The sequence below is a fragment of the Stegodyphus dumicola genome, chromosome 12 (assembly GCF_044657685.1).
Source record: "Stegodyphus dumicola isolate Sdum_Otavi_A_Nest chromosome 12, ASM4465768v1".
Lineage (NCBI taxonomy): Eukaryota > Metazoa > Arthropoda > Arachnida > Araneae > Eresidae > Stegodyphus > Stegodyphus dumicola.
Genome location: NC_140779.1, coordinates 57,502,130 through 57,515,202, shown reverse-complemented (window position 1 = coordinate 57,515,202; position 13,073 = coordinate 57,502,130). Strand labels below are relative to the sequence as shown.

Genomic DNA, 13,073 nt, shown 5'->3' with positions numbered 1-13,073 from the left:
ATGTAGAAAGATGTTGCAGGTGATGTATTATGTATCACTGAAATATGACAATAATAATAGTACAATTTGACTGAAGGGAAAAAGAAAAAAACAGATATTTCAGCGTTTTAAAAGAGAAATGGACAATGGATATCTTTATAGTAAAGTCTTAGATGAAAGTTTTACTGTGACTCAACTTGGGATGACACTGTAAATTTATAGTGGAGACAGGGTTTCTTTCTTTCCTTTCTTTCTTCGTTAAACAGCTACATTGAAGGGTGATTTCAGGTCCCTTTTTTTGTTAAGCCACCGCATTGAAGTGTGAAACGCTACCCCTCAAGTATACTTGTAAATTGGCTGATGACTCAGAACAGTAAACTGAACGTAAATTTGCTCTTATTCTAATACCATTTCTCCACTCTATGGCGAGAACAAACAGAAGTTTTTCTATAAAATTAAATTTCAAAGTGATCTCAAATATAATTCTTCATTATAAAGGTAAGTTATTGATTTGTATTATCTAAATTAATCATAGACTAAATTCTTATAATTTAAAACTTGCTAAAAATTCAATTCAGCTAAACTTTTAATCCATTCATCTGAAAAATCCAAAATTATCACCATTAACAATACAAATGTCTACTAATATTAATTTAATATTTCTATGATAAATATGAAGTATAAATATAATCTATGGTCACAATAAGAAACATCATAACAGGCCAAAATTTTTTAGATACATCCTGCGCTATAGTGCAGAATCGATCAACCAATCAATCGGCTCGACAATCGAAAATCAATCGACTTGAATGGAGCACATCAACATCTAAAAAGCGTTTCTATTAATATGCAAGATATGAGAAATAAGTTTGAAGACATTATGAAAGAAGCTGACTTTATTGTAAATAAATGGGGTACAGAAACTAAATTTGGAAAATAAAAGAGAAATAAAGAACCTAAAACACTGTCATTATTAACAAATACGGAAATATTAATAATGTTTCAAAAATACAAAACACATATAAAGAAGACTTGTACTGTAAGTACAACTTTTATTATTTACAAATACTTTCAGAACAGAAATCCAAAATTTGAAATCCGTCAAGGATTTAGCTAAATTAGCAATGGTAAAATATTATGACATGACAAGCAGTTATTCGGGAGTATGCAATTCATTTATATTGTATTTATCATTACCTGTAACCACAGGCACGAGTGAGAGGTCGTTTTCAATACTGAAACTAATAAATACACATTTAAGTAACAATATGACATAAGATCGGTTGTCAAACCTTTCACTATTCAGTGTTGAAGCTGAGATGGCTGAGAAAATGGACGTCCAAGTATTGATAAATAATTTTGCGGAAATGAAGGTTAGGAGACACAAATTTTAAAAGAAGGATTTTTGGTTGATCTTTACATTATGGTAACTTGGCGTTTTTTTGGCGAAAATTTGGCGACCAACTCTCCTACAGCAACCCTCTATTTTTTTTTCCCCGCCGCCATTTTGTCTTCACGAAGTAAAGACATGTTTCTTTTCTTTTTATCTACTGAACACTTCTTCCAACAATCTACTAGCCGAATTACACTTATGCTAGAAATTTTATCTAACAAAACTGCTTAATCATGACAAATATTCACTGCAAAATTGGGGAAAAGTGCACAATACCATACTCCTTACGCGTTTTTCAAAATAACACATACACATAAACCATGTACACGCCGACTTATTTTTACTTAAAAAAACATCCCAGAATTGCACAAAAATGGCATTGCGCACACTCTTCACTATATCCATGTACACTGCTTTTTTCTCATAAATTAGAAAAATTTCACGAAAATACATGACAATTTTCTCAATCTTTAAACCCGGTAAAACGAACATATATGAAATTACCTGATCACGAAAAAGTATTTACCCTTTCCAAATATGAACATTTCCACATATAAAATAAATAAAATACCCAAAAACATTTACCTCTAAATCATCTATTACATTATACACGTCACCAACGAATTCATACCGCAAGCATTACAAATACTTAGTATCAAATATTTAAATTATTTCCATGCACGTTTACTTCAACTTAAACGCATACCAAATTCCTACAAACATAAAATTCACAAAATAACTATCATTTAATTAAAATATCACTAAACCATGTACACGTTGACTTATTTTTAATTAAACATCCCAGAATTGCACAAAAATGGCATTGCGCACACTCTTCACTATATCCATGAACACTGCTTTTTTCTCATAAATTAGAAAAATTACACGAAAATACATGACAATTTTCTCAATCTTTAAACCCGGTAAAAAGAACATATATGAAATTACCTGATCGCAAAAAAGTATTTACCCTTTCCAAATATGAACATTTCCACATATAAAATAAATAAAATATCCAAAAACTTTTACCTCTAAATCATCTATTACATTATACACGTCACCAACGAATTCATACATGAAGCATTACAAATACTTAGTATCAAATATTTAAATTATTTCCATGCACGTTTACTTCAACTTAAACGTATACCAAATTCCTACAAACATAAAATTCACAAAATAACTATCATTTAATTAAAATATAATTAAATTCAAAAACACTACTTAAAATATAAATGAGCACATACATTAAATTAATAAAAATTACCTTACAATCCTAATTACTTTAAACTAAATCATTGCTAATAACAATTTTCCCAATAATATCAAGTTCCTTTACTTCCACTTTACATTTAGAACAATGCATAAAAATAATATCCTCAAATAATTAAAAATACTAACTTACCTAATCTTCTTCAGAATCTTGATTACGTGTCCGATAAACTTTTCTTTAGTTACGGCCATGGGATCCAAAAATTCACGAACACTGTTTCACACAACACAGAATAAACCAAATACAAAATTTCCAGATTTTTTCCCGATTTCCCCCCTTTTCCGATTAAAGAACCGTAATTTGTCCATTAATATCACATGACATATCCCATGATCTCTCATTTCCCTCACACAAAATAATGCGTAATCGGAACTGAGTACTGCTCACATTATTACCAAAGTCCCAGGAAGTAACCTTTATCGCCTCCAAAATGTCGCCAAACTACCAGTTACCATATTGTAAAGATCAACCGGATTTTTTTTCTTTATTATGAATTTCGGCCACCAATGTTATCATTACATTTATTGAGGGGGAAAAAAAATTAGAGAAGAAGAGCAGTACGGACTGAGGAAAATTAAAAGGAAACAGTAAAAAACTTTAGCGTTCATATTTTTTATAAAAATCAAGTGTTCAAGTAGTTTAGTGTACCAAAAGGTTTTTTAAAAAGACAGAAAAAACTTTACCATACAATATTTTCTACAAAAATTGTATGTTCAAATAGTTTTCTTTATGAAGTTTATGATAAATATGTTTTAGATTTAACAAATGTATCATTTACATTATAAAAGTTCTTATTTATTACTTGTATATTATTGCATAAATCATGTTAACTGAATTAAGTAACTGAATTAAAATCATCTGACATCAAATACCCAGACTAAAGCAAATTTTCATTTCACCAGTTGGTCAAGGGAAATTATTTTCCTTTTTATTCTTTCTTCATGTTACATACCTTTCAACTGGTTCCCTAAGAACGTGCTTTTATTTTTTAACAATTAATCCAGATGTGATAAAAATCATCATGAAAACATTGCCTCCTAGAATCCTTGATTTTTTTTTTTTTTTTTTTTTTTTTTCTTTTTTAAGCACATTAAATTTATTGGGAAAGGGGACAGGGCCCAGGAAAATATTTTGCATACGGGCCCAAGAGTTCTACTTATGCCACTGGCCACCATGGCTTTTATTCCAACATAAGCCATTTCAAAATGCCTACCAAACCAACCAGCAAATAAAACGACTCTAGCAAAATAAAGTTTCAATGTCAAAATGGGTTGCCATACAAACAACATCAGGCTAAAAACCATCCCAGAACACACAATCGTGCCAAAAACCAGCAGAGAACACATATCGCCACATTTTGCGACACCATACATCTGAGGGCATATATAATGATAGTACCCATTTTAATTACATATTTAAATTGAAAATCAATCGATATTACTTAAAAATGTGTCTCTTTTTTTCTTTTTTCTTAAAATTTTGTGATTACAGTTTTAAGAACATATCTAAAACAATTGCTCCTTTTAGTAACTTTGTGGCTTCATATTTCTGCAGAAATTTTATTGCTATTACCTCCATTGCAGGCAAATCCTTCAAATGTATATTTTTAAAGTTGAATTTAAGATAAAATGTGCAATGATTTGTCTATAAAAATCATTGGAACTTAGAATACAACAAACAGAACAAAAGTGAAAATACTGATTCCTTGTTAAAATTAAAACAATTGTGATGTCCATGGTTGTTAGAGATTGGGACATTACAAAAATTTTCACAAATTCTGCAAAGTAGTTCTGCAAACTGATACATACATACAGCTTTCTTTTTCTGTTAAATTTAACAACCTATGGAATACTCCATTACCTCCAATCTAAATTCAAAATATGCATATCACCACAGACTGCTACTGAATGTAATTAGCAGGAATATTTATATTTACTTATATTGTCTCTTTGTACTTAAATAACTTTTCACGTTACTGAAAATTACCAGACAGTAAAAATTTTGCCAGCTCCATTACTTATGCATATTTTCAATGATTTTGTATTTGTTATCATCAGTGTTACAAAGTGGTTAAACACTTAGTTTTTAATAGCTATGTTGGTTTTTAATAGCCACTTAGTTTTTAATAGCCATGTTGGACAATACAGGTATACCTGTATGTTATACAAAGTTGCACGAAGAGCTATGTTTATAGATATCTAGGTAATGTAAATGAATTTGAATTTCTTTTCAAATGCAAAAGAAATACATATAAATGAATTAATATTTCTTGTTTCAACAGCAGAGACAATGGACATACTAACTGAAATGATGCAAATATACAGAAATCGGCTTAGAAAGGTGTACTTGATGATTTACTTATTTAACTATTAACTACATACCACGTTTTTATTGTATTAAAATGTAAAACCTATATTATAAAAATTACACTAATCTAATTTCAATACGTTATAAAAGTTCCATTTCCGTTTAGCAATGATTTACGATAAGTTTCCTTAACTATTTCCGTACAAAGAGACCTTTTAACCTTCAGAAGAAAAGAATTGTATCACCTTAACATGAACAGTTCTTCCAAATGTCAAAAGAGATCACTCGGTGAATTTTGTATATTTGAATTTTTAATAATATTTTTAGACGATTTACTATTTATTCTTGGAAATAAATTTCAATAATTACTTACTTCCAGACGCAAAATAAAGGTAAATTTCGCCAGTATTGCCAGCCCGGATTCTAATAGTGCCTTCAAGACGAACCGCACACATACACATACGCGTAAAATGTTATTATCTGAAATAATTCCTCGATAGATTTAACTCAACACGAGTTAATGTAAATAACCATACTCAGCTTGAAGACTATACTCCTATATTAGAGAGAAAGTTCTTAAACGAATAAAATACACGAATTGTAATTATTCAAAAATAATTTTATACTTGTAATACGTTTCAAATAAATAATTTTATTATTATCGCTACGCTAAAACTAAAAATCCTGAGACTAGATATTTTAAAAATATTCAGAATTTATTTTTGTGCATAGGAGGGCGTTTAAATTTTGTCCACGTGAAGTTTGGCATCGAGTATTGTTATCGTTTTTTTAAGCCGTGGAGTTGTTTATTTTGACTTTGTGCGAGGCATGTTATGCATTTAGGGATGCTGTCTTAGCGTAATCTAATGCGCGTGGTCCTGTATGCAGTGTATGTAAGAATTTGGAAAATTCTTAAGAGTTGAAACGCTTTAACCTGTATTCAGAGTATTTCTGTCCTGCGTGCAGGATTTACGTAGGTGCATACCTTCTAAACAAGTAAGTAATATATTTTTAAAGTTATATGTTATATCGTATTCTTTTACGGTTTTGTGCACCATTTATTTTTTCATAATCATATGTTGGTATATATTTTTTTTTTTTTTAATTTTCATTTTAATCATGCGTATGTATTTTTTCATACCCAGTATATGAAATTCATTCAGTAATATGAATTTAAATGCTCGAGACAACAAACACTTAAAAAAAAGCATAGTTATTAAAATTATGTATTTTTGAGCGTTTACCGAAAAGTAATAAGTATAATTTATTTAAATTCTTTCTGTAATTAAATTAAAACTTTCAATTTTTTAGGAAAATGAAAAGTTATTTGTAAAATTAATTTTGATCAAATTGTAATAAAATAAATATGCATCGAATTAATGAATGCCAAAAGAAAAGAAAATCTCAGTTTGCAAATTAAGAAATCAGAAAAGTCGGTTGATCTTTACATTACGGTAACTTGGCGAAAATTTGGCGACCAACTCCCCTACAGCAACCCTCTATTTTTTTTTACCCCGCCGCCATTTTGTCTTCACCAAGTAAAGACATGTTTCTTTTCTTCTTATCTACTGAACACTTATTCCAACAATCTACTAGCCGAATTACACTTATGCTAGAAATTTTATCAAACAAAACTGCTTAATCATGACAAATATTCACTGCAAAATTCGGAAAAAGTGCACAATACCATACACCTTACGCGTTTTTCAAAATAACACATACACATAAACCATGTACACGCCGACTTATTTTTACTTAAAAAAACATCCCAGAATTGCACAAAAATGGCATTGCGCACACTCTTCACTATATCCATGTACACTGCTTTTTTCTCATAAATTAGAAAAATTTCACGAAAATACATGACAATTTTCTCAATCTTTAAACCCGGTAAAAAGAACATATATGAAATTACCTGATCGCGAAAAAGTATTTACCCTTTACAAATATGAACATTTCCACATATAAAATAAATAAAATATCCAAAAACTTTTACCTCTAAATCATCTATTACATTATACACGTCACCAACGAATTCATACATGAAGCATTACAAATATTTAGTATCAAATATTTAAATTATTTCCATGCACGTTTATTTCAACTTAAACGTAAACCAAATTCCTACAAGCATAAAATTCACAAAATAACTATCATTTCATTAAAATATCATTGAACCATGTACACGTCGACTTATTTTTACTTAAAAAACATCCCAGAATTGCACAAAAATGGCATTCCGCACACTCTTCACTATATCCATGTACACTGCTTTTATCTCATAAATTAAAAAAATTTCACGAAAATACATGACAATTTTCTCAATCTTTAAACCCGGTAAAAAGAACATATATGAAATTACATGATCGCGAAAAAGTATTTACCCTTTACAAATATGAACATTTCCACATATAAAATAAATAAAATATCCAAAAACTTTTACCTCTAAATCATCTATTACATTATACACGTCACCAACGAATTCATACATGAAGCATTACAAATATTTATTATCAAATATTTAAATTATTTCCATGCACATTTATTTCAACTTAAACATACACCAAATTCCTACAAGTATAAAATTCACAAAATAACTATCATTTCATTAAAATATAATTAAATTCAAAAACACCACTTAAAATATACATGAGCACATACATTCAATTAATAAGAATTACCTTACAATCCTAATTACTTTAAACTAAATCATTGCTAATAACAATTTTCCCAATAATACCAAATTCCTTTCCACCTTACATTTCCAACAATGCATAAAAATAATTAAAAATACTAACTTACCTAATCTCCTTCAGAATCTTCATTACGTGGCATATACACTTTTCTTCATTCTCTTTCAGAATCTTTAAAATCATACTTATCTTTCAAAGCAGGATACCAGGTAAAATAAATAACATAATAAAACATGTTTATTTCTCTCTCACACAACCTTAAAAAACATTTCTTACTATCCTTTTCAATACCACTAAATACCCATTTCGAATTCACTTTACTTACGGCCATGGGATCCAAAAATTCACAAACACTATTTCACACAACACAGAATAAAGCCAAATACAAAATTTCCAGATTTTTTCCCGATATCCCCCCTTTTCCGATTAAAGAACCGTAATTCGTCCATTAATATCACATGACATATCCCATGATCTCTCATTTCCCCCACACAAAATAATGCGTAATCGGAACTCAGTACTGCTCACATTATTGCCAAAGTCCCAGGTAGTAACCTTTATCGCCTCCAAAATGTCGCCAAACTACCAGTTACCGTAATGTAAAGATCAACCGAAAAGTCTTAGGCATTTAATATGAATCAGTCTTTAATTTGTGATATGCTGTTCCTGAATATTTTTTAATTTATGTGTAATTTATTTGAGCTATGAGAATCTGAATGATATGTTTTCAATAATAAAGATCTCAGTAGCAGTGCTTCATTGGAGTTATGAATGAAACTCTGTAGTTTAGTAAACTTTTTTCACAGTCATCTGGCCCACCAGCAGCTGAGACTGAACATTTGTAGTTCGACCAGGTTCAGATACTGGTGAATGGCCTGGCTGCCTGGGAGTTTTGTGTTTTACTTTATGATTAATGTTTATACGAGCAAATATCTGTAAAATGGCCTCCATGAAGGCATCCTTTGTTCTCTTTGCACATCTTCTGTAGTGCTCTTGCTTCTCATTATCCGTAATCTTGTGTTTCAGAAGGTTTGTTATTTTGTCCAAGGATCTGCTTTATTTTTTCCCTTGGTAGATAATCTTTTGCAATAATCCCTAAAAAAAAAAAAAAAAAAAAAAAAAAAGTCTCCTAAAAAAAAAAGTTACATCAAAGTAATATTTATATATTAAAAAAAAGCATAATTATGAAAAATATAATCCTGGCAGAGCCACACTATGATTGTCTGGTTCTTTACTGCAATTTGTGAGCCATATGAGGCTCTTCAGCTGCTAAATATAAGATAAATACTTGTCTGCAATAAATAATAGTTTGAAATAGTGACATTTTGAAACAGAAATCAGCCATGATGTGTTTCTTTATAAATTTGTAATTTAATTCTATAATTTACATTAAGTGTGCAATAATTTAATTGATTTCAGTTTGTCCATCACGTGTTAATCATCCGAGTAATAAATAAAATACCTAAAAAGAAGAATCTGAAAACATTCAGATTTTACATTAAGCCCAAAGGGGTGCTTTTTTTTTTTAATGTTTTGTGTGCTATCTTTATTTATTAAATATCATGTTCTTCACACTTTAACTATAAAATTCAATTCAACAGCAACATCACAAAATAATTTTAAAATGAGCGTATCTTTAGAACTTCCGATACGCAGTCTCGTGCTCTGGAGATAAAAATTTTCTGCCCCCCGTACAGTGTTGCCATTGCTTGCTTTGAAATCATTGAGTTTGTTAAAGTGTTACAAAATATTAAATCAATAATAAGACAAATTTCAAATTAGGACTTTCAGATGCCCATATTCGATGAAGTAGTACATTATTCAAAATTTGATGACTCTAGGTACTGTTGTTTTTTAGAATACAAGAAACATGCATACATTTATGCAGATTCTTCATTATTTAATTTCTTTAAATATAGTGCAGAGCTCTGACATTTGATGGCAACAATTTGAAATGTGATACATTGTTTATAGTGATTCAACACAAAATGTCAAAATGAAATTAGTAGCCCTTCTGGCTAATTCCCTTTGTTCTAATAATTTCATTTCTTGAAATTACTGTAATTTTTATGTTGTTTTTAGAGTAGCTAATGGTTATCAGGACAGTACAATAGCCAAATGGGAAGATCATTTTAAAAAAATGCATTAAATTCTTTCACCATCTCTCATGTTTTATTTTATTTCAGGCAAATTCTCTTTGCGTATCTCCTGTAGTGCTCTTGCTTCTCATTATTTGTAATCTTGTGTTTCGGAAGGTTTGTTATTTTGTCCAAGGATTTGCTTTATTTTTTTCTAGTCCTTGAATGGCTGGCTTTGTCACTAAAGGAAACGTCTTTTAGGAAAGAAGGCAGAGATCATACTGGGAGTGTTAAAAAAGTGAAATGTTACGAGATATGGTATACTCGTGTATTGATGGACAAGGTGAAACTTGTCGCTCATATTTGGTGAGCAGATCTTTTGCAACTTCTCGATGCCTGTTTCTAAACATTAAGCATTCCTGAGCAAGTCGGGATGGAGGGTGTGCACTTTTCTGCATAATTCACTTTTTTGTTTTTGTCCTCTCCAGTTTAACTATTTGTAATAATTACTGCACCCCCATTGTTCTCGGCAGACAATTTATGTTTTGTTATGATTACATGGTAATCTTAGACAGGAACCATTTATTACATTTATGATTGTGTCAAAATTTTTGAGTTCTTGGAAGGATAGACTTTTTTATTGGATTTACCATAATTCTACCCCTGGTTCAAAGTCTTTAAACTTATTTCAGATTATTTAAGACAGATCTTGCTCCTTTACCTTCCAGTCTTTGCTTCAGTAAAGTCTCGTTAAGCAATAAGGAACCTCTTGAACATAAACACACAAGAAACCAGAAGGAAATGCTTAGTTTCTATATGAAAAAAGAAACTTTAGTTGTATTTTACTGTTGTTTCAAATGTGTATGTTATATAATCAAACTTTCCCGAATATTGCGAAAGAAATAAAAATTCATGATTAGCCTATATTTTAAGGTGCCCCTTGGATTATCGTCAAGTTGTTGTTTCATTTATGGTAACCTGAGTGTTGAATGTTATGCAAATCATATTATGATGTGATTGGTTGTGTGATTATGGTGAATTTAACTGATGAGAAAATATTTGTAATGGCTTATTTATGTGTTGGATTTTGGTTAGAAAGTACGCTGCTTATTTTGTGCTTTATGCGGTAAAATGGCTGTATGTGATAAGATTAATTTGAAGTTTCTGTAGGATTTGGAACGAAAGGGGAAAAAAAAAAAAACATTGACTGCTGTGTAAATGAAGGTTTGCTTAGTAGCCATTTTAAGTGTCTTGTTTGTAATGAAGGAAACACATATGATCAAATGCAAAGATAATACAGATACTGACTAAAGACACAGAAATTTCGAAATAAGGTAAGTTCATATTTCCTTTGTGTAGTGCGTAGATGCGATAAGATATATTTCCTTTTTTTGTGTTCTTTGATTGTTTGATTTAAAATCACCAATCACATCATATTATGATTTCCATAACATTCAACACTCAGGTTACCATAAATGAAACAACAACTTGACGATAATCCAAGGGGCACCTTAAAATATAGGCTAACCATGAATTTTTATTTCTTTCACAATATTCAGGAAAGTTTGATTATATAACATACACATTTGAAAAAACAGTAAAATACAACTAAAGTTTCTTTTTTTCAGATAGAAACTAAGCATTTTCTTCTGGTTTCTTGTGTGTTTATGTTCAACAGGTTCTTTCATTGTTTGATTTAAAATGCAGTTTATTAAATTGAAATTATATATTTTTTGTTTGATTCTAGTGTAGAATTGGGTGCTCTTTCAATTTTTAAGGGAAAATAGATCAATGTGCACATGAACAAAAACAAGTCAATGTTCAATGCTAAGTTTATGCAATTCTCTGATGTTTTTTAAAGTGAAAATAGATCAATGTGTACATGGACACCGAGTTTGTGCAATTACTTGTTATTTTGGTTTTGTAGCGGTCATCTTCAAATTGTGCCTTGCTCTCACCGATCTTATCATAAAAAGAAAAAAAAAGAAAAAAAAGAAAGAAAGAAAAAACAAGGGGTATCCAATTGTAAACTTTTACTTTTTGTTTTAATTATGTTTTGGATGCCATTTTACTGGGGAGGGCGTTGGATGTAAACAGGAATGGCTCCAAAAATCGCGAATTTTCGCCAAGGGGCACCCTGGAATATATTTTTACCAAATTCTTACTTATATTTATGTGTAAAATTAATTAAATAAAAAATAGGAAAATCTCATCAATTTACTTTGTTTTATTTTATGAAAGTATGTTTCATTATTCTTAAAATAATGTAATTACAGAATTGTGGCTCTTGAAAAGTCTAGTTGCAGCTCACAAAATTTCCTGAATTTTAGCATGTGGTTCTTGCTGTCATGAAGAATAAAATTTTATAGAATATAAATTTATATTTATGTATTGCTAAGTATTAACTCTCATATTTAAAATATTTACTCATATTTAAAGTACTCATTTTAGAAATCATGGCGGGATTTACAGATTCTGCTTTGGAGAAGAAATTATCTGAATTAAATAATTCCCAACAAAGTATACAGACTTTATCATTATGGTTAATTCATCATAGGAAACATCACAAAACAATAGTCCAAGTTTGGTTTAAAGAACTTAAAAAAGGTAACTTTTCTGAATTTTCATTATATGATAAAATGCTGTATTATTGAAATTAATATTTTTGAATCATTTGTTATTTATTACAAATGTTAAGTAAATGCATATGTAATGCATTTATTTCAAAATTCCATGTGAATTTTAATTGAATATTGCAAGGAACTAATGTATTCGGAACTACTCTTATCTACGCCTTTGCCTGGTGACAAATCTCTCGCTCGCCAAATATTTTTGGCGAGAAACTCCACATTGCCATATTACTATCTAAATTTTTTGTCTACATTTCAAACTTTAAGCCAAAAATGTCTCCAAAAACACTGTTTTTGCATTTTGAATACACAATTTAAGCTAAAAATACAAAACAAAACAAAAAAATTTAGATAGCCAAAAACTTTTAATTTCTAAACAAAAATATTTAGCAAGAAAGCATGTACAGAGAGATCTGTTTTAACTTTATAAAAAATCACAGAATTGCACAATCTGTGCAGCAAAGGAATCTACAAACTACGCACACATCGCTTAAATAAGTTAACATAACAACAATAAATTTCAAACAATACCATGTACACAGCATTCTGTTTAAATTTAAAAAAATATATGAAAATTTCACAATCTAGGCATTGTGCACTAATCAACAAATTAAACTAAACTAAAATAAAATACAAACAATTCAGAAAATAACAATAACAACAGAATTCATACTAAGAAAACAATGAACATAAAATTCTACAAAATAAGAACAACAATAA

At 29.6% G+C, this 13,073-nt stretch overlaps 2 protein-coding genes across 3 annotated transcripts in view; one reads left to right on the top strand and one right to left on the bottom strand.

Moving 5' to 3' along the window:
• Positions 1-5,464, bottom strand: part of LOC118180701 (cytochrome c oxidase subunit 4 isoform 1, mitochondrial-like) — a 57,051-nt gene extending 51,587 nt beyond the window's left edge. The window contains exon 1 of the mRNA XM_085827742.1: positions 5,326-5,464. The gene's annotated coding sequence lies outside the window, so the exon portion shown is untranslated. The remainder of the gene's footprint in view (positions 1-5,325) is intronic.
• Positions 5,465-5,625: 161 nt separating this feature from the next.
• The window catches only part of LOC118179389 (regulation of nuclear pre-mRNA domain-containing protein 1B), a 75,550-nt gene continuing 68,102 nt past the window's right edge, over positions 5,626-13,073 (top strand). The window contains exons 1-2 of one of the 2 annotated variants that reach the window (XM_085827740.1): positions 5,626-5,948; positions 12,175-12,330. In XM_085827740.1, the coding sequence (XP_085683866.1) occupies positions 12,180-12,330 (151 nt within the window). In that variant the 5' untranslated portion in view covers positions 5,626-5,948; positions 12,175-12,179. Of the gene's footprint in view, positions 5,949-12,162; positions 12,331-13,073 lie in introns of both variants that reach the window. The other variant, XM_085827741.1, reaches the window with a different exon arrangement.